General features: G+C 39.4%; 1 protein-coding gene across 5 annotated transcripts in view; it reads left to right on the top strand.

Moving 5' to 3' along the window:
* Window positions 1-23,076, top strand: part of LOC112256430 (CAP-Gly domain-containing linker protein 4) — an 86,192-nt gene that overhangs the window by 33,234 nt on the left and 29,882 nt on the right. For all 5 annotated transcript variants that reach the window (XM_042325568.1, XM_024429693.2, XM_042325571.1 and 2 more), the window contains exons 10-11: window positions 6,959-7,138; window positions 7,554-7,688. In XM_042325568.1, coding sequence (XP_042181502.1) covers window positions 6,959-7,138; window positions 7,554-7,688 — 315 coding nt within the window. The remainder of the gene's footprint in view (window positions 1-6,958; window positions 7,139-7,553; window positions 7,689-23,076) is intronic.

Below are 23,076 nucleotides of genomic sequence, written 5' to 3'. Positions count from 1 at the left end.
TATCCTGTCCCCGTCAACTTTTCCTTCTCATTTTTCTTGTTTTGTTTCCTTTTCGCACTCTTGTCCCTGTCAAATTCTCATGTTCTCATTTTCTCTGTCAGATTTTGTCCCTTTATTTATTTGTCTATGTGTGGGGAAAAGGTTCTCCATCCACCCCAAAATCACCTGATAAACCGAAAAAGCTGCCCACTTCCTGAACAGGGCACAGATGACACCCCTGAGGCCAAGACAGGTACTATAGTCAAATTGGAATGGCCTGTCTTGCATTGTGTTTGGGAAGTATGAATTCTACCCAGAATGGGTTCCAAAGGCTTATCATACACTACCAGTCAAACGTTTGTACACACCCACTCATTCAAGGGTTTTTCTTTATTTTTACTATTGCCTATTTTCTACATTTGTAGAATAATTGTCAAAAATATGAAATAACACATTTGGAATAATATGTTAACCAAAAAAGTGTTAAACAAATACATTTTATATATATTGTAGAGTTTAGATTATTCAAAGTAGCCACCCTTTGCCTTGATGACAGCTTTGCACATTCATTCTTGGCATTCTCTCAGCCAGCTTCACCTGGAATGCTCTTCCAACAGTCTTGAAGGAGTTCCCACATTGGCTGCTTTTCCTTCACTCTGCGTTCCAACTAATCCCAAACCATCTCAATTGGGTTGAAGTCAGGTGATTGCGGAGGCCAGGTCATTTGATGCAACACTCCATCACAACTCCTTCTTGGTCAAATTGCCCTTACACAGCCTGGAGGTGTGTTTTGGGTCATTGTCCTGTTGAAAAACAAATGATAGTTCCACTAAATGCAAACCAGATGGGATGGCGTATCGCTGCAGAATGTTGTGGTAGCCTTGCTGGTTAAGTGTGCCTTGAATTGTAAATAAATCACTGCCAGTGTCACCAGCAAAGCACTATAACACCACCTCCATGCTTCATTGTGGGAACCACATATGCTGAGATAATCCGTTCACCTGCTCTGCATCTCAAGCAAATCTCTTCTTCTTATTGGTGTCCTTTAGTAGTGGTGTCTTTGCAGAAATTCGATGGCCTGTCTCATTTGAACCGTTGATGTTAAGATGCGTGTGTTACTTGAACTCTGAAGCATTTATTTGGGCTGCAATTTCTGAGGCGGGTAACTCTAATGAACATATCCTCTGCTGCAGAGGTAACTCTGGATCTTCCCAGAGTGTTTCATCTGAACATATGACATTCTCCCAATCTTCTTCTGGATCATCCAAATGCTCTCTAGCAAACTTCAGACGGGCCTGGACATGTACTGGCTTAAGCAGGGGGACACGTCTGGCACTGCAGGATTTGAGTCCCTGGCGGCGTAGTGTGTTACTGATGGTAGGCTTTGTTACTTTGGTCCCAGCTCTCTGCAGGTCATTCACTAGGCCCCCCCATGTGGTTCTGGGATTTTTGCTCACCGTTCTTGTGATCATTTTGCCCCCACGGGGTGAGATCTTACGTGGAGCCCCAGATCGAGGGAGATTATCAGTTGTCTTGTATGTCTTCCATTTCCTAATAATTGCTCCCACAGTTGATTTCTTCAAACCAAGCTGCTTACCTATTGCAGATTCAGTCTTCCCAGACTGGTGCAGGTCTACAATTTTGTTTCTGGTGTCCTTTGACAGCTCTTTGGTCTTGGCCATAGTGGAGTTTGGAGTGTGACTGTTTGAGGTTGTGGACAGGTGTCTTTTATACTGATAACAAGTTCAAACAGGTGCCATTAATACAGGTAACGAGTGGAGGACAGAGGAGCCTCTTAAAGAAGTTACAGGTCTGTGAGAGCCAGAAATCTTGCTTGTTTGTAGGTGACCAAATACTTATTTTCCACCATAATTTGCAAATAAATTCATTAAAAAAATCCTACAATGTGATTTTCTGGATTCTTTCTCATTTTGTCTGTCATAGATGAAGTGTACCTATGATGAAAATTACAGGCCTCTCATATTTTTAAGTGGGAGAACTTGCACAATTGGTGGCTGACTAAATACTTTTTTGCCCCACTGTATGTTAATTGAGATTTCTGATGTTTTGAAAATGGCACCCTGCACTTTCACTGGCTGTTGTCATATCATCCCGTTAACGGTATTTCAGCCCAAAGAGGTTAAACAAGGCTTATGGAGACTTGCAACAGCTTATGGAGAAAGACACCAAACTTGACCTCAATTCTATTACCTTGTCTGACTATTGGAGGAAAGGCCTAATCCCCAGAGGACTCCGTATTATGAAGTTTCCAGCTAATGGAGCACAAGGTAAAGCTGAATTTAGAGATAAATGGGAGGCTATTCTCAACAGGTGTTATTTTGACCTAATGCTACTTCTAATATAAACATTTAAAAAGGACAGACAAGTAGTCCAAACAGAAATTGAATTAGTAAAAACAGAAAATCACACAACAGTGACAATTCTAACAAAGCACAATGTGATACGATCTTGAAAGTAGACTATTGCGATGGCAAGGTCTTTGCCTGGAGAAAACCAACCCACAAGAATTCAGAATCGCATCAGCAGAGGAAGACTTGATCTGTTTCTTTCAACTTTCCAAGAGGTGACGATGAGCATCACTCCAGACACTCAGAGGCCAGCTCCTCCCAAGATTTTTTAGACAATGAAGAGGAGCCACACAGGTTCCTCAACGAGAGAGGGAGAGGACGCGGAAGCAGCTAACACGGAGGGGGGAGGAAGAAGCCAAGACAATCCAACCACACGGAGCAGGACCAGAACAAGCCTGTGATCAACATTTCTGGAGAACCCCTTTCTGATGATTGTGTTAACGGTCTTGTCTAAAGGACTGTCCTTTGCACACACATACTCAACTAATTCATTAAATTCAAAGATTGACCTATTTTGCAAAACATCTATCCAACTACAGACACCAGTGTCTCAGGTCAGGTAGTTTCTGTGCCCTCAAAAACACCTTTTAAGCCCAAGTCCACATTTCGTCCCATCGTCCAGAATGCCACACTAAATACACTTGCCAAGAAAGTGCATTTTGATGTGGAGAATCTGTTTAAAGGTAAAATTGACTCTAACCAAACACAACGTAATCTTTCTAAGACATAGAGGAATGCAGTTCAATCATAGTCCAAAAATTGATGAGGACCTAAAAACGGAATAGAATGAGATCCTCACAGAAGCTAAGGTTATTGGCTACATTTCAGACAATGAGTTCAAATTTACAGTGCCTTGCGAAAGTATTCGGCCCCCTTGAACTTTGCGACCTTTTGCCACATTTCAGGCTTCAAACATAAAGATATAAAACTGTATTTTTTTGTGAAGAATCAACAACAAGTGGGACACAATCATGAAGTGGAACAACATTTATTGGATATTTCAAACTTTTTTAACAAATCAAAAACTGAAAAATTGGGCGTGCAAAATTATTCAGCCCCCAGTTAATACTTTGTAGCGCCACCTTTTGCTGCGATTACAGCTGTAAGTCGCTTGGGGTATGTCTCTATCAGTTTTACACATCGAGACACTGAAATTTTTTCCCATTCCTCCTTGCAAAACAGCTCGAGCTCAGTGAGGTTGGATGGAGAGCATTTGTGAACAGAAGTTTTCAGTTCTTTCCACAGATTCTCGATTGGATTCAGGTCTAGATTTTGACTTGGCCATTCTAACACCTGGATATGTTTATTTTTGAACCATTCCATTGTAGATTTTGCATTATGTTTTGGATCATTGTCTTGTTGGAAGACAAATCTCCGTCCCAGTCTCAGGTCTTTTGCAGACTCCATCAGGTTTTCTTCCAGAATGGTCCTGTATTTGGCTCCATCCATCTTCCCATCAATTTTAACCATCTTCCCTGTCCCTGCTGAAGAAAAGCAGGCCCAAACCATGATGCTGCCACCACCATGTTTGACAGTGGGGATGGTGTTCAGGGTGATGAGCTGTGTTGCTTTTACGCCAAACATAACGTTTTGCATTGTTGCCAAAAAGTTCAATTTTGGTTTCATCTGACCAGAGCACCTTCTTCCACATGTTTTGTGTCTCTCCCAGGTGGCTTGTGGCAAACTTTAAACAACACTTTTTATGGATATCTTTAAGAAATGGCTTTCTTCTTGCCACTCTTCCATAAAGGCCAGATTTGTGCAATATACGACTGATTGTTGTCCTATGGACAGAGTCTCCCACCTCAGCTGTAGATCTCTGCAGTTCATCCAGAGTCATCATGGGCCTCTTGGCTGCATCTCTGATCAGTCTTCTCCTTGTATGAGCTGAAAGTTTAGAGGGACGGCCAGGTCTTGGTCGATTTGCAGTGGTCTGATACTCCTTCCATTTCAATATTATGGCTTGCACAGTGCTCCTTGGGATGTTTAAAGCTTGGGAAATCTTTTTGTATCCAAATCCGGCTTTAAACTTCTTCACAACAGTATCTCGGACCTGCCTGGTGTGTTCCTTGTTCTTCATGATGCTCTCTGCGCTTTTAACGGACCTCTGAGACTATCACAGTGCAGGTGCATTTATACGGAGACTTGATTACACACAGGTGGATTGTATTTATCATCATTAGTCATTTAGGTCAACATTGGATCATTCAGAGATCCTCACTGAACTTCTGGAGAGAGTTTGCTGCACTGAAAGTAAAGGGGCTGAATAATTTTGCTCGCCCAATTTTTCAGTTTTTGATTTGTTAAAAAAGTTTGAAATATCCAATAAATGTCGTTCCACTTCATGATTGTGTCCCACTTGTTGTTGATTCTTCACAAAAAAATACAGTTTTATATCTTTATGTTTGAAGCCTGAAATGTGGCAAAAGGTCGCAAAGTTCAAGGGGGCCGAATACTTTCGCAAGGCACTGTATGTTTAGACTGTTGTTGTCCATGTTTGCTGTGTTCTAGTGTACTATGGAATAGATGGCTCTACTATTCTTGGCACTTTGCCCAGTCATATGTAAGGTTAGAACTACCTTTCCAGGCGTTTTGATGCTTGTAGCTTGGAGTTGAATTTTTTTGATAACATATTTACAGTATTTCACTTTTTAATGTGTATAGTTTTGCTAACTAGGTGTTGTCCAATCTATTTTGTAACCACTCCCTCTTCAAATTGGGTCTGATTAGACAAATCTGTTCAAAAGGGGACATTGTATTATCATTTCTTTGTACTCCCTGACGGTCATACAGTTGAAATGCGTCTGATTTTTAAAATCTCTCTGGGATAGGGGGCAGTATTTTCACGTCCGGATGAAATGCGTGCCCAAAGTAAACTGCCTGCTACTCAGGCCCAGAAGCTAGGATATGCATATTATTAGTTGATTTGGATAGAAAACACTGTGACACTGTTTCTAAAACTGTTTGAATAATGTTTGTGAGTATAACAGAACTGATTTGGCAGGCGAAACCCCGAGCACAATACATCCAGGGAAAACATTTTTGAGGTCAATCTGTTTTCAATGGCAAGCCCGTTTTAATAGAAATATGCTTGCATCATTCTTTAGAAATTGGTTGATGTTTTTCCTTTGAGTAATGAAGAAGTAGCCCTTTCCTTTCTGGGAGTCGAGCCAACTGGACTCTTTTGTTTGGGGTGCGTGACCTGAAGCTCTCTTCACTTTGATTTTATCTGCTATTGAACACAGATTATCCCATTTTAAATTTGATCTGTTATCTACTTTTTAAAATACCTAAAGTTGGATTTGGAAAGTTGTTTGAAATGTTTGGTCCAAGATCACAGGTAATTTATTAGATAATTTGTAGTCATGTTGGGCGAGTTGGAACCAGTGTTCTTTCTGAATCAAACGCGCCAAATAAATTGACACTTTGGGGATATAACGATGGAATTAATCGAACAAAAGGACCATTTGTGATGTTTATGGGACATATTGGAGTGCCAACAGAAGAAGATCTTCAAAGGTAAGACATTAATTATATTGTTATTTCTGAGTTTTGTGTTGCGCCTGGCGGGTTGAAATATGATTGTCATGTGTTTGTTTGTTGGGGTGCTGTCCTCAGATAATAGCATGGTTTGCTTTCGCCGTAAAGCCTTTTTGAAATCTGACACGGTGGCTGGATTAACAAGAAGTTAAGCTTTATTTTGCTGTATTGCACTTGTGATTGTATGAAAGTTAAATATTTATAATAATTTTATTTGAATTTGGTGCTCTGCCATTTCACCGGATGTTGTCAAAACGATCCCGCTAACGGGATTTTGATACATCCTTTGAACACGTCATACAAATAAAGGCATTTTAATTAATTATATGAAGAGTGCCTTGGTCCTCCTTTCTTTTTTGAAACCTATGTTTAATTTTATCTCTGGGACCCTCAGGATGACAAATCAGAGCAAGATTACTGAATGTAAGTACATTATTTACCTTCAGAGGTGAATGTATCAAACCAGTTGCTGTGATAAAATGTTTTATTGTTGTGCAATTTTCGCTGTAATAGATACTGTAAATTGGACAGTGCAGTTAGATTAATATCAATATAAGTTTTCTGCCCATATAAAACATGTCTATGTTCCGGAAAGTTGGCTGTTGTTTACAATATCATTCTAATCACATTATCGCATATTTAGCCACAACCGTACCGGTTTAGGGACAACGATAAAATTGATACAATGTCGATGCATTTAAGCAGGCTCTGAATTGCGTGCTTCATGGGACCCAGGGAATGATATAGATCTCATGGCAGACATGATAGAAATGGATGGTTTGGTATTAAGATTGTAGGCACACACCCTGCTGTGTGATTTAGGGTGTAGAGAAAGAGCACTTCCTCTGTACGTGTCTTGCAAGCTTCGGTTGGAAGCTTGATGCACTGCTTGATCAAAGTGGTGTGCAGTGACTGATTTCTGGTAGTTTTCCTCAAGGCCTTACCACATTCATCTACACATTGTCTTCTGATCGCATATCTTGTTTTTCCCATTTATATTATTTTGCTTATGGTGAATTATGAACTTTTACCTCGTCGCTAACTGTCCACTCCTTATTTTCCTCCCCCAGGTGCTCTCTCTCGTTCCCTCTCTTCCTCTTCATCCTCCCTGGACTCCAGACATGGCCTGACCGTGCAACCTCGGCCATTTCCACGACAACGGCCTCCACGACAGCGGCGGGAACGGCTTCAGCCCAGCTCCAAAACCATGCCCCCGCCGACCCGGTCTAATCCCAGCCCCAGCCTCATTGGTACTGCACTCTCGTGTCATAATTTCAAACCAATGAAATGCACCTACGTTGCTTTGAGTGATATCCATGTACCTTATATGGTGGAACCAGTTTAAAGTCGTAGAGGAGCCTTCATTTCGCTCTCTGATCCAATTATTAGTTCGTTACATTGACAATTGAGAGTCACATCGATTAGTAAGCTCTTGCGCAGTATAGCCGATAATTACTTTAGTATTGACCTTGAGGCCATGGTAATGTTGAGAGCTGAAGTGACTATTATTATTATGTCCAGGAAGGTGCTTGAATAATAAGTCATAATTATGATGGTGGCATTAGTGAACATGATGGTGATTATTTGAATGGCTTCCCTGATGTTACAGCTGCTTACGGTGTTGGTAAAAGCATTAATATTCTCTCTCCCCCTCCCATGTTCCAGTACCCCGGAGCCGGACTCCCTCGGCCAGTAGCTCCGTGTGTGACGGGCCCGAGGTGCGCCTAGGGGAGAGGGTGTTGGTGGTGGGCCAGAGAACCGGGGTGGTCCGCTTCTACGGCAAGACCAACTTTGCCCCAGGTCAGATCACTGTCTATTCCCCAAACCCACTACACATATCATGCTACATCCACTGGTAACCATGAGAACTGGCATAATAACTACCATACTAACAGAGTTGCGGTCAATTATGTTTCAATTCAGTCAATACGGAAAGTGTTATGAAATGACGGAGTCACCCATGATTCACCAAACAATATTTTGAAAGAGGAAGTTAAGTATTTTAAGCATGTTTTCATTTCAGTCTCCTCCATATCCACTATGACTCATGTGAAGGTCAAATTTCAGAGGAGGAACTTCTTGATGCAATTAAAGCTGGCAAAACTCCAGGGCTGGATGGCATACCTGTGGAGGTATACAGTGGCTTGCAAAAGTATTCACCCCCTTGACATTTTTCCTATTTTGTTGCCTTACAACCTGGAATTAAAATAGATTTTGGGGGGCGGGGGGGTTGTATCATTTGATTTACACAACATTTCTAGCACTTGAAGATCCAAATATTTTTTTATTGTGAAATTAACAAGAAAAAATACAAAAAAACTGAACTTGAGCGTGCATAACTATTCACCCCCCCGAAGTAAATACTTTGTAGAGACACCTTTTGTAGCAATTACAGCTGCAAGTCTCCTGGGGTATGTCTATATAAGCTTGGCACATCTATCCACTGGGATTTTTGCCCATTATTCAAGGCAAAACTACTCCAGCTCCTTCAAGTTGGATGGGTTCTGCTGGTGTACAGCAATCTTTAAGTCATATCACTGATTCTCAATTGGATTGAGGTCTGAGCTTTGACTAGGCCATTCCAAGACATTTAAATGTTTTCCCTTAAACCAGTCGAGTGTTGCTTTAACATTATGCTTAGGATCATTGTCCTGCTGGAAGGTGAACCTCTGCCCCAGTCTCAAATCTCTGGAAGACTGAAACAGGTTTCCCTCAAGAATTTCCCTGTATTTAGCTCCTTCCATCATTCCTTCAATTCTGACCAGTTTCCCAGTCCCTGCCAATGAAAAACATCCCCACAGCATGATGCTGGGTTTGCCAAAAATCTCAGTTTTAGTCTTATCTGACCAGAGTACCTTCTTATATATTTTTGGGGAGTCTCCCACATGCCTTTTGGTGAACATCAAACATGTTTGCTTATTATTGACTGGACACTCTTCTGTAAAGCCCTGCTCTGTGGAGTGTATGGCTTAAAGTGGTCCTATGGACAGATACTCCAATCTCAGCTGTGGATCTTTGCAGCTCCTTCAGAGTTATCTTTGGTCTCTTTGTTGCCTCGGATTAATGCCCTCCTTGCCTTGCTTGTTCTATAATTTTTGTTGGGCGGCCCTATCTTGGCAGGTTTGTTGGTGTGCCATATTCTTTCAATTTTTTAATAATGGATATAATGGTGCTCCGTGGGATGTTCAAAGTTTCTGATATTTTTTTATAACCCAACCCTGATCTGTTACTTCTCCACAACTTTGTCCCTGACCTGTTTGGAGAGCTCCTTGGTCTTCACCGTGCCACTTGCTTGGTGGTGCCCCTTGCTTAGGTGGGTGTTGCCGACTCTGGGGCCCTTCAGAACAGGTGTGTATATATACTGAGATCATATGACAGATCATTTGACACTTAGATTGCACACAGGTGGACTTTATTTAAGTAATTATGTGTCTTCTGAAGGTAATTGGTTGCACCAGATCTTATTCAGGGGCTTCATAGCAAAGGGGGTGAATACATATGTACGCACCACTTTTCCATTATTATTTTTTTCTAGAATGTTTTGAAACATTTTTATTTATTTTTTTCACTTCACAAATTTGGACTATTTTGTGTATGTCCATTACATGAAATCCAAATAAAAATCTATTTAAATTACAGGTTGTAATGCAACAAAATAAGAAAACCGCCATGGGGGTGAATAGTTTTTGCAAGGAACTGTACCAATCCTTTTTTCGATATACTCAGAGGACTGTTATTAGCATGTTTTAACCACTCGTTTTTACTGAAACAGGGTGCAAGTGGTAAATATAAAGATCTAGTCCGTTAAAAAAAATTGAGACCTCTTACACTTCTGTGTTATGATGCAAAATGCGTAGCACATAGAATTAACAAGGTGTTGTCGGATATTATTCATCCTAATCAGACATGTTTTTTACATGGACGATATTTTGGAGATAATGTAAGTACTGGAAACAATAGAACACTAATGAAAAACATGGAAAACCAGGCCTGGTATTCATAGCTCACTTTGAAAAGGCTTTTGATAAAGTTCTACTGGAGTTTATATATAAATGCTTGGCATATTTACATTTTTGAGAATCGCTTATAAAATGGGTTAAAGTTATGTATAGTAAATAATGGCTACTTCTCAAAGTGTCGGAGTAAAACAAGGTTGTCCACTATCGGCATATCTATTTATTATTGCCATCGAAATGTTAGTTATTTATATCCAACCGATCCAACAATAATATCAAAGGGTTAGATATCCAGGGCATTAAAATAAATGTAATTGTAGGCTGATATCTTTTAAATCCATATTTTGGATCCCTCATAGATTATCTAGTTTTTCTAACCTCTCTGGATTACAACCAAATTATAATAAATTGTACTATATTATGTATTGGATCACAAAATAATACAACTTTTACATTATCGTGTAGTTTACCAATAAAATGTTCTTATGGTGATGTGGACATACTCGGTATACATATCCCGAAAGAGAGAAATTATCTTAATAGAAAGGTAGCAAAGATAGATAAGATCTTGCCTCCTTGGAAAGGAAAAACCTGTCTGCCTATGGAAAAATCACCCCGATTAACTCTTTAGTCATGTCCCAGTTTACCTGTTTGCGTATGGTCTTGCTTATACCTGTTTTATTAATTATATGTGCTAAAAATATTACATTTTATTTGAAATGGCAAGGAAGACAAAATTTAAAGGGGCCTAATTTTAGAATATGAATTTGGAGAGCTGAAATTCTTAAGTATTAAAGCGGTGGACTTCTCACTGAAGACGTCAGTCATACAAAAGTTATACTTAAATCCGAACTGGTTCTCTAGCAAATTAATAAGAATGTCTCACCCAATGTTCAAGAAAGGACTTTTTCCCTTTATTCAGTTCATAACCTCTTACTTTCGGTTATTTGAAAATGAAATAATCTACAAAATATTGCTATTTTAAAAACAAGCCATAGAAAGTTGGTTGAAATTTCAGTTTAATCCACCAGAAAACACAGAACAAATAATGCAACAAATATTGTGCTTAAACTAAAAAAAAGGTATAATTTTTGTAAAGGATATCATAAATAGGACTTGTCAAGTTATGTCACACATACAGCTAACTAATATGGAAATGTCTGCTCTACCCAAAATTACAACCAACTAATTGCAGCATTACTGAAAATACGGAAGAGGCAAGTGGAAGAGGGAAAAGTAAGGAATTGCCGGCCCTGCATTAAAGACCAAAATTGATTAAATAAAATAGTGATGAATGAAAAAAGTATACCAGTTTAATTTAAGGACCAAAAAAATCACAACTTTGCCATATAAACTCAGCAAAAAAATTGACGTCCTCTCACAGTCAACTGAGTTTATTTTCAGCAAATTTAACGTGTAAATATTTGTATGAACATGACAAGATTGAACAACTGAGACAAACTGAACAAGTTCCACAGAAACTTAACTTCCAGAAATGTAATAACGTGTCCCTGAACAAAGGGGTGGTCAAAATCAAAAGTAAGTCAGTATCTGGTGTGGCCACATTCTGTCTTGCAGGAGTGGCTGGCCATGCTGGAGGGTCAGGATGAGCCTGCAGGAAGGGTACCACATGAGGGAGGAGGATGTCTTCCCTGTAACACACAGCGTTGAGATTGCCTGCAATGACAACAAGCTCAGTCCGATGATGCTGTGACATATCGCCCCAGACCATGACAAAACCTCCACCTCCAAATCGATCCTGCTCCAGAGTACAGGCCTCGGTGAAACGCTCATTCCTTCAACAACAAACGCAAATCCAACCATCACCCCTGGTGAGACAAAACCGCGACTTGTCAGTGAAGAGCACTTTTTGCCAGTCCTGTCTGGTCCAGCGACGGTGGGTTTGTGCCCAACATTGTTGCCGGGGATGTCTGGTGAGGACCTGCCTTAAAACAGGCCTACCATCCCTCAGTCCAGTCTCTCTCAGCCTATTGTGGACAGTCTGAGCACTGATGGAGGGATTGTGCATTCCTGGTGTAACTCGGGCAGTTGTTGTTGCCATCCTGTACCTGTCCCGCAGGTGTGATGTTCGGATGTACCGATCCCGTGCAGATGTTGTTACACGTGGTCTGCCACTGCGAGGATGATTAGCTGTCCTCGCTGTCTTAGGCGTCTCACAGTACGGACATTGCAATTTATTGCCCTGGCTACATCTGCAGTCCTCATGCCTCCTTGCAGCATGCCTAAGGCACGTTCACGCAGATGAGCAGGGACCCTGGGCATCTTTCTTTTGGTGTTTTTCAGAGTCAGTAGAAAGGCCTCTTTTGGTGTCCTAAGTTTCATAACTGTGACCTTAATTGCCTTCTGTCTGTAAGCTGTTTAGTGTTGTAATGACCGTTCCACAGGTGCATATTCATTCATTGTTTATGGTTCATTGAACAAGCACTTGAACAATGCCGAGAGTGTGCAAAGCTGTCATCCAGGCAAAGGGTGGCTACTTTGAAGAATCTCAAATATAAAATGTATTTTGATTTGTATAACACTTTTTTTGTTAGTACATGATTTCATAGTTTTGATGTCTTCACTATTATTCTACTACTATGTAGAAAATAGTAAAAATAGAGAAAAACCTTTGAATGAGTAGGTGTTCTAAAACTTTTCACCGGTAGTATGTATTTACAAAGAAATATGTGGGGGATTGGAAATGATGCAGACCATTATATTGATGGAAGCTACAATCTATCTGCAATCTAAAAAGTGTTCTGAAATTCTACTGGCAAACGCTTACCTACATACACAAATCTATGGGGCCAAATGTAAAATCCTTTAACTTCTTGCGTCGAGCAATCCCGTATCCGGGAGCGTAATTGTAGCCTCAAGCTCATTACCATAACGCAACGTTAACTATTCATGAAAATCGCAAATGAAATAAATATATTCACTCACAAGCTTAACCTTTTGTTAACAACACTGTCATCTCAGATTTTCAAAATATGCTTTTCAACCATAGCTACACAAGCATTTGTGTAAGAGTATTGATAGCTAGCATAGCATTAAGCCTAGCATTCAGCAGGCAACATGTTCACAAAAACAAGAAAAGCATTCAAATAAAATAATTTACCTTTGAAGAACTTCGGATGTTTTCAATGAGGGGACTCTCAGTTAGACAGCAAATGTTCATTTTTTCCAAAAAGATTATTTGTGTTGGAGAAATCGCTCCATTTTGTTCATCACATTTGGCTAAGAAAAAAATCTGAAAATGCAGTCTCTACAACGCTGAACTTTTTACCAAATTAACTCCATAATATCGACAGAAACATGGCAAACGTTGTTTAGAATCAATCCTCAAGGTGTTTTTCTCATATCTATTCGACGATAAATCATTCGTGGCAGCTGTGTTTCTCCTCGACGCAAATGAAAAATACACGCAGCTGGAGATTACGCAATAATTGCAACGGAGGACACCAAGCGGCCACCTGGTAGATGTAGTCTCTTAAGGTCAATCTTCCAATGATTTGCCTACAAATACGTCACAATGCTGTCGACACCTTGGGGAAACGACTGAAAGTCTAAGCTCATTCGTGACCCATACACAGCCATATAAGGAGACATTGGAACACAGCGCATTCAAAATCTGGAGCACTTCCTGTATGAAATTTAATCTTGGTTTCGCCTGTAGCATTAGTTCTGTGGCACTCACAGACAATATCTTTGCAGTTTTGGAAACGTCAGTGTTTTCTTTCCAAAAGTCATTTTTATTTTGTGCAAACTGCCACCTAAAGGAAAGACATTGGGCATGGGTGTGGCTATCGCATAATTACAATAGAGTGAGCTCCAATAGTATTGGGACAGTTACACATTTTTGGTTTTACCTCTGTACACCCACACTTTGGATTTGAAATGATACAACGACTATGACGTTATAGTGCAGACTGACAGATATAATTTGAAGGTATTTTCATCCATATTGGGTGAACTGTTTAGAAACCAAAGCACTTGTTATACATCGTCCCTCCATTTTATTGGACCACAAGTATTGTGACAAATTCACTGCTGTGTATTGAAGTAGTTAAAAGTTTAGTTTTGGTCCCATATTCCTAGCACTGTTAACATCAAGCTTGTGACTCTACAAACTTGTTGGATGCATTTGCTGTTTGCTTTGGTTGTTTTAGATTATTTTGTGCCGAATAGAAATGTATGGTCAATAATGAATTTTGTCATTGGAGTCACTTTTATTGTAAATAAGAATATAATGTGTTTATAAACACTTCTACATACATGTTAATACGACCATGATTACAGATAATCCTGAATAATTTGTAAATAATGATGAGTAAAAAGTTAGATGCACAAATATTACCCCCAAAAAAAAAAAAAATGCTTACCTCTGGGGGTATGATATTTGTGTGTATTTATTATACTAAAGGTGAGGACGCTGTTGATTTTAAGTGCATATTACATTTACTTAACTTTTCAACTTTTCACTGCATTTGTTGATAACTAATTTAAAAAAATACTCTGGATACATTCAGTAACATGATAAGAATATTCTTTCAAAATTTGGGGTAGGTGCAAAATGAGAAAAAATAATTAATAGCATTACACAGTTCCTAGTAATTTCAATGCAATTTTATGACTCAAAGAAGAGTCTTCAACTATAAGGTGCTTTTTTTTTTTTTTTTAGCTCTGCTGCTGAGGAACTACAGCAAGCAGACTTGTTTTGTTTGGAACACAGCCCTGCATCCCCACCATCATACAATTACTGTTGTTGTTTACGCAATCCAACATTTTTCCATTATAAATCGCAATCTGGGTCAGGTGGGCATCATTTCAAAGCTTGTTATGTTGCCGACATGACTAGCTAAATTATAAAATACGATCTTAGTGTTAGGCTTTTACAAGGTAATTCAGAAAAGGGGTTCTCCGTCACTGCGATTAATTTCAGCTATATGGATTTAGATCCACAATAAAAATCTCCTGGTGGATAGGGGTTCAACGAAATATATTTCCAAATAAATGTATTCTCAAATACTTTATTTTCTTGGTTACGCAGTGTGCACTGAACTGACATGCATGATTATTGCTGACACTCTGATGTTCAGATGAAGGGAATGAAATAGTCTGTAATCCGCTCCATCGCGGTGCTCAACTCAAACAGCGGTGTGTAGCCTACTCTAGCTGCTGGCAAAATAATTCAATGCCTCTACTTTTTTACTCAGGATGTAACTTTCCAGTGATACTATTCTTGCCATGTCATGTTGTTATTAAAACTAAATCAGACATCCCCATAGTACAATAGTTTACCTATTTACCTAGTCGGCTTGTTCTGTGTTCTATGCGAGAGTCATGTGGAAGTAGGAGTGCTGAGGGTGCTCCAGCACACCCTGATAAATCAGAATTTTAAAAAATATTATAAAAAATGTGTAAGTATAACAAATGTTCACAAAAGTAGTGCACTGGGCCTTTATTACTCCTGTATGAGCAGACCAAAATAGTTGTCAGCAGCACTGGGAGAAAAAATTCTCACAGCATATCCAACCATTGTAATTTAGGTACAAAATGAAAATAAGGAGATGTCAATTAGGCTTTACAGGTAACATATGATGTTCATTATAATTTACTTAATTCATTTTTAGCAATGATGCTTTCAAAAAGGTTGCTGCTGTTCCCATAGATAGACAGTACATGGTTGCTCTATGTATCATTGACCCTGGATAAGCTAAAGACTGGGCTAACACAGCTAACCTTTTAGGTCAATAATATGCTAATTTTGTAAACAATTTGCTGCCAATTTGCTGCCTTCATAATCCTGAGAGAAATTGAACTAGATGGTAGCTAGGTTAGCTGACTTTTCTCAAAACAAACATCATTCTGGCTAGCTACTTCATTTCACGCTTGCTAGCTTGTACACAGCCAAATATCACTCCAGAAACACAATGGGTAAATGGCGTTCTAAAATGTTTCATGGTGGAGACAAAGGAGGGCGATAGTGCAGGGGTTGAGGAGGAGGACGTTGAAGAACGAGTGAGAAGATGGAAGTGGATATGGAACTTGAGTTAAAACAACTGATGGATGGTTGGGCAGTGGGTATGGAGCTCGAGATAAAACAACAGAAAAGGAAACGAAATACAGTGGGGCAAAAAAGTATTTAGTCAGCCAACAATTGTGCAAGTTCTCCCACTTAAAAAAGATGAGAGAGGCCTGTAATTTTCATCATAGGTACACTTCAACTATGACAGACAAAATGAGAAAAAAAAATCCAGAAAATCATATTGTAGGATTTTTAATGAATTTATTTGCCAATTATGGTGAATAATAATAAAAAAATCCTACAGATCTACCCAACCTTCTAAATTTTAAAAGTCAAAGATAATTCTAGAACATTTTCCTAATAAATACTTTAAATACTTTTTTTTCTTCTTGATGTCTTAGAGTTAATACCTGGTGGAAGCAACTTTGGAAGCCATTACAGCTGTGAATAATTTTGAATAAGATTCTAACAAACTTTATGCAAACTTCCTGTTATTGCTAATGGATAGAGGTTAGTATGTCTTGGGCGTATGATCTTTGACCCTATAACTTTCTCACTCATTATTTATGTTTCACTCAGGATTATCTGTAGTCATGGTAACACATTAATGTAAGGGTGTTTAGAAGTATATTCTTATTTGTAATAAAAGTGACCCCAAAATAACAGTTATATAATAACACTTATTTACCATAAATTTCTATAGGGCACAAGATAATCTGAAACACAACCAAAACGAACCGCAAATGAATCCAACAAAGTAGTCTCAAGCTTGATGTAGTCAATCCGTGCTAGGAATATGGGACCAAGTACTAAACTTGTGTGTACTAAACTTGTGACTACTTTATTTTATAAGAATCATTAGGGGTGTCAACAATTTTGACTCATACCTTTTTGAGGATAATAAGTATTACTTGTTTAAAAAAATCTATATAAATATTATTCCGCCTTATTATTTTTCCTCATCAATCTAAACGCAATACCCCATAATGACAAAGTGAAAACCGTTTTTTAGAAATGTTAGCAAATGTATAAACATTTTTAAGGTGAAGTGGATCTAAAATTCCATGCATAACACTTGTATCTTTTAGCAATGTTTATTATGAGTATTTCTGTAAATTGATGTGGCTCTCTGCAAAATCACCGGATGTTTTGGAACTACTGAACATAACGCACCAATGTAAACTCAGATTTTTGGATATCAATATTGATTTTATCGAACAAAACATACATGTATTGTGTAACATGAAGTCCTATAGTGTCATCTGATGAAGATCATCAAAGGTTAGTGATGAATTTTATCTCTATTTCTGCTTTTTGTGACTCCTCTCTTTGGCTGGAAAAATGGCTGTATTTTTCTGTGACTACGTGCTGACCAAACATAATCGTTTGGTGTGCTTTCGTCGTAAAGCCTTTCTGAAATCGGACAATGTGGCTGTATGTACAACAAGTTCATCTTTAAAATGGTGTAAAATACTTTAATTTTAATTATGGGATTTCTGTTGTTTTGAATATGGCGCCCTGCAATTTCACTGGCTGTAGGCGAGGTGGGACGCTACTGTCCCACATATCCCAGAGACGTTAATGCAACCGCTTTGTCAGATTAAAAAAACTTTATGGAAAAAGCACACCATGCAATAATCTGAGTACGGCGCTGAGACACAAAAATAAGCCATACAGATATCCGCCATGTTGTGGAGTCAACAGAAGTCAGAAATAGCATTGTAAATATTCGCTTACCTTTGATGATATTCATCAGAATGCACTCCCAGGAATCCCAATTCCACAATAAATGTTTGTTTTGTTTGAAAAAGTCAATTTATGTCCAAATACCTCCTTTTTGTTTGCGCGTTTAGTCCAGTAATCCAAAATCATGTGGCACGAGCACTAGGTCCAGGCGACAAGTCAAAAAGTCCCAATACAGTTCGTGGAAACATGTCAAATGATGTAATGAATCTTTAGGATGCTTTTAACATAAATCTTCAATAATATTCCAACCGGAGAATTCCTTTGTCTTTAGAAATGCAATGGAACGCAGGTCGCTCTCATGGGAGCGCGCGTGATCAGCTCATGGCAAACACCTGATTGAAAGAGCTCTCTTTCTCGCCCCCTTCATAGTAGAAGCCTCAAACAAGGTTCTAAAGACTGTTGCCATCTAGTGGAAGCCTTAGGAAGTGCAATATGACCCCATAGATACTGTATATTCGATAGGCAATGAAAAACTACAAACCTCAGATTTCCCACTTCCTGGTTGGATTTTTTCTCAGGTTTTTGCCTGCCATATGAGTTCTGTTGTACTCAGACATCATTCAAACAGTTTTAGAAACCTCAGAGTGTTTTCTTTCCAAATCTACTAATTATTTGCACATTCTAGCTTTTAGGCCTGAGTAGCAGGCAATTTCCTCTGGGCACCTTTTATCCAAGCTACTCAATACTGCCCCCAGTCCCAAATAAGTTTTAATGAAACAGATACCTTGTTTACATACGCTTTCAGACCCTTTGCTTTAAGACTCGAAATTGAGCTCAGGTGCATCCTGTTTCCATTGATTATCCTTGATGTTTCTTAAACTTGGACTACGCCTGTGGTAAATTCAATTGATTGTACATGATTTGGAAAGACACACACCTGTCTATATAAATCCCACAGTTGACAGTGCATGTCAGAGCAAAAACCAGGCCATGAGGTTGAAGGAATTGCCGTAGAGCTCCGAGACAGGATTGCGTCAAGGCACAGATCTGGGAAAGGATACCAAAAAATGTGTCCAGCATTGAAGGTCCCCAAGAACACACTGGCCTCAATCATTCTTAAATGGAAGAAGTTTGGAACCACCAAGACTTCCTAGAGCTGTCCCCCCAGCCAAACTGAGCAATCGGGGGAGAAGGGCCTTGGCAAGGAAAGTAACCAAGAACCCGATGGTCACTCTGATACAGTTCTTGTGTGGAGATGGGAGAACCTTCCAGAAGGACAACCATCTCCGCAGCGCTCCACAAATGAGGCCTTTATGGTAGAGTGGCCAGACGGAAGCCACTCCTCAGTAAAAGGGGCATGACAGTCCGCTTGGAGTTTGCCAAAAGAAACCTAAAGGACTCTCAGACCATGAACAAGATTCTCTGGTCAGATGAAACCAAGATTGAACACTTTGGCCTGAATGCTCAGTTTCATGTCTAGAGGAAACCTGGCACCATCCCTATGGTGAAGCATGGTGGTGCCAGCATCACGCTGTCGGGATATTTTTCAGTGGCAGGGACTGGGAGACTAGTCAGGATCGAGGGAAAGATGAACGGAGGAAAGTACAGAGAGATCCTTGATGTAAACCTGTTCCAGAGCGCTCAGGATCTCAGACTGGGGCGAAGGTTCACCTTCCAACAGGACAACAACCTAAGCACACAGCCAAAACAACACAGGAGTGGCTTCGGGACAAGTCTCTGAATGTCCTTGAGTGGCCCAGCCAGAGCTGAGACTTGAACTTGATCGAAAATCTCTTTGTTAGAGACCTGAAAATAACTGTGCTATGGGGAGAAACTCACCAAATACAGGTGTGCCGAGCTTGTAGCATCATACCCCAAAAGACTTGAGGCTGTAATCGATGCCAAAGTTGCTTCAACAAAGTACTGAGTAAAGGGTCTGAATACTTATGTAAATGTCATATTTCAGTAACTTTTTTTATGTACATTTGCAAAATGTGAAAAACTTGTTTTTGCTATGTCATTATGGGATATTATGTGTACATTGATGAGGAAAAAAATTATTTAATCCATTTTAGAGTAAGACTTTAACTTGACAACCTTTTGAAAATGTCAAGGGGTCTGAATACTTTCTAAATGCACTGTAGCTCAGTATTTGAAGTATTTATTTTATACAGTCATTATTGCTTATCTTTATTGAGGTTGTCTATAATTTCAGACCCCACTCTATATCATATATGTAAATATAGCTATGATTGTGTTTTCTGTACTAGTGTTATAAACTCTCCACTGGAGAAAATGTTTGGTATCACTTTACTTGAAGTGTTATTGGAACACTACTCTGCAGGATCAGTCCTTTAGATACACGAAAGCCAGAACTAGTTGGGTACTATTAAGTGACAAGTGACGGCTTTGGGCAGGTCTGTTTGTCATTCGGAACAACTTTGGTGCCACACAGTTTTGTTTTCGCTTCATTCAGCCATTTTCAAGGTGCTGTAAAAGGGTCATTCATTAAAAAATATATATTTCACCTTTATTTAACCAGGTATGCCAGTTGAGAACAAGTTTTCATTTACAACTGCGACCTGGTCAAGATAAAGCAAATCAATGAGACAAAAACAACACAGAGTTACACATGTGATAAACAAACATACAGTCAATAACAAAATATAAAAATCTGTAGACAGTGTGTGCAAATTAAGTAAGGAGGTAAGGCAATAGGTAAGGCCATAGTGGCGAAGTAATTACAATTTAGCAATGAAAACTTGAGTGGTAGATGTGCAAGTAGAATACTGGTGTGCAGAAGAGCAGAAAAATAACAAATAATGGAATGAGGTATGTGGTTGGTTGGATGGGCTATTTATAGATGGGCTGTGTACAGTTGTAGCGATCGGTAAGCTGCTCTCACAGCTGATGCTTAACGTTAGTGAGGGAGATATACAGTTGAAGTCAGAAGTTTACATACACTTAGGTTGGAGTCATTAAAACTCGTTTTTCAACCACTCCACAAATTTCATGTTAACAAACTATAGTTTTGGCAAGTTGGTTAGGACATCTACTTTGTCCATGACACAAGTCATTTTTCCAACAATTGTTTACAGATTATTTCACTTATAATTCACTGTATCACAATTTCAGTGGATCAGAAGCTTACATACACTTAGTTGACTGTGCCTTTAAACAGCTTGGAAAATCCCAGAAAATGATGTCATGGTTTTAGAAGCTTCTGATAGGCTAATTGACATAATTTCAGTCAATTGGAGGTGTACAGTGCCTTGCGAAAGTATTCGGCCCCCTTGAACTTTGCGAACTTTTGCCACGTTTCAGGCTTCAAACATAAAGATATAAAACTGTATTTTTTTTTGTGAAGAATCAACAACAAGTGGGACACAATCATGAAGTGGAACAACATTTATTGGATATTTCAAACTTTTTAACAAATCAAAAACTGAAAAATTGGCCGTGCAAAATTATTCAGCCCCCTTAAGTTAATACTTTGTAGCGCCACCTTTTGCTGCGATTACAGCTGTAAGTCGCTTGGGGTATGTCTATCAGTTTTGCACATCGAGAGACTGACATTTTTCCCATTCCTCCTTGCAAAACAGCTCGAGCTCAGTGAGGTTGGATGGAGCCATTTGCAGCAGTTTTCAGTTCTTTCCACAGATTCTCGATTGGATTCAGGTCTGGACTTTGACTTGGCCATTCTAACACCTGGATATGTTTATTTTTGAAACATTCCATTGTAGATTTTGGTTTTGGATCATTGTCTTGTTGGAAGACAAATCTCCGTCCCAGTCTCAGGTCTTTTGCAGACTCCATCAGGTTTTCTTCCAGAATGGTCCTGTATTTGGCTCCATCCATCTTCCCATCAATTTTAACCGTCTTCCCTGTCCCTGCTGAAGAAAAGCAGGCCCAAACCATGATGCTGCCACCACCATGTTTGACAGTGGGGATGGTGTTGTTCAGGGTGATGCGCTGTGTTGCTTTTACGCCAAACATAACGTTTTGCATTGTTGCCAAAAAGTTCAATTTTGGTTTCATCTGACCAGAACACCTTCTTCCACATGTTTGTGTGTCTCCCAGGTGGCTTGTGGCAAACTTTAAATGACACTTTCTATGGATATCTTTAAGAAATGGCTTTCATCTTGCCACTCTTCCATAAAGGCCAGATTTGTGCAATATACGACTGATTGTTGTCCTATGGACAGAGTCTCCCACCTCAGCTGTAGATCTCTGCAGTTCATCCAGAGTGATCATGGGCCTCTTGGCTGCATCTCTGATCAGTCTTCTCCTTGTATGAGCTGAAAGTTTAGAGGGACGGCCAGGTCTTGGTAGATTTGCAGTGGTCTGATACTCCTTCCATTTCAATATTATCGCTTGCACAGTGCTCCTTGGGATGTTTAAAGCTTGGGAAATCTTTTTGTATCCAAATCCGGCTTTAAACCTCTTCACAACAGTATCTCGGACCTGCCTGGTGTGTTCCTTGTTCTTCATGATGCTCTCTGCGCTTTTAACGGACCTCTGAGACTATCACAGTGCAGGTGCATTTATACGAGACTTGATTACACACAGGTGGATTGTATTTATCATCATTAGTCATTTAGGTCAACATTGGATCATTCAGAGATCCTCACTGAACTTCTGGAGAGAGTTTGCTGCACTGAAAGTAAAGGGGCTGAATAATTTTTGCACGCCCAATTTTTCAGTTTTTGATTTGTTAAAAAAGTTTGAAATATCCAATAAATGTCGTTCCACTTCATGATTGTGTCCCACTTGTTGTTGATTCTTCACAAAAAAATACAGTTTTATATCTTTATGTTTGAAGCCTGAAATGTGGCAAAAGGTCGCAAAGTTCAAGGGGGCCGAATACTTTCGCAAGGCACTGTATTTCAAGGCCTACCTTCAAACGCAGTGCCTTTTTGCTTGACATCATGGGAAAATCAAAATAAATCAGCCAAGACCTCAGGAAAACAATTGTAGACCTCCACATTTCTGGTTCATCCAATTTCCAAATGCCTGAAGGTACCACGTTCATCTGTACAAACAATATTACTCAAGTATAAACACCATGGGACCACGCAGCTGTCATACCGCTTAGGAAGGAGACCCGTTCTGTCGCCTAGACATGAGCGTACTTTGGTGCGAAAAGTGCAAATCATTCCCAGAACAACAGCAAAGGACCTTGTGTCACACCCTGACCTTAGTATTCTTTGTTTTCTTTGTTATGTTGGTTAGGTCAGGGTGTGACATGGGTGATGTATGTGTTTTTGTCTTGTCTAGGGGTTTTGTATGTTTATGGGGGTGTACCCTATCTAGATGTTTTTGTAAGTCTATGGTTGACTAGATTGGTACTCAATTAGAGGCAGCTGTCTATCGTTGTCTCTGATTGCGAACCATATTTAGTCAGCCATATTCTTTGGGTATTTTGTGGGTGATTGTTCCTGTTACCAGTGTTCCTATGTGTTAGTGTTTACGTTACGGGACTGTTTTGTCTTCGTTGATTTTGTCGGTTTTATTG

Source organism: Oncorhynchus tshawytscha, linkage group LG08 (genome assembly GCF_018296145.1).
Source record: "Oncorhynchus tshawytscha isolate Ot180627B linkage group LG08, Otsh_v2.0, whole genome shotgun sequence".
NCBI lineage: Eukaryota > Metazoa > Chordata > Actinopteri > Salmoniformes > Salmonidae > Oncorhynchus > Oncorhynchus tshawytscha.
This window is presented reverse-complemented; position numbering and strand designations above follow the sequence as displayed.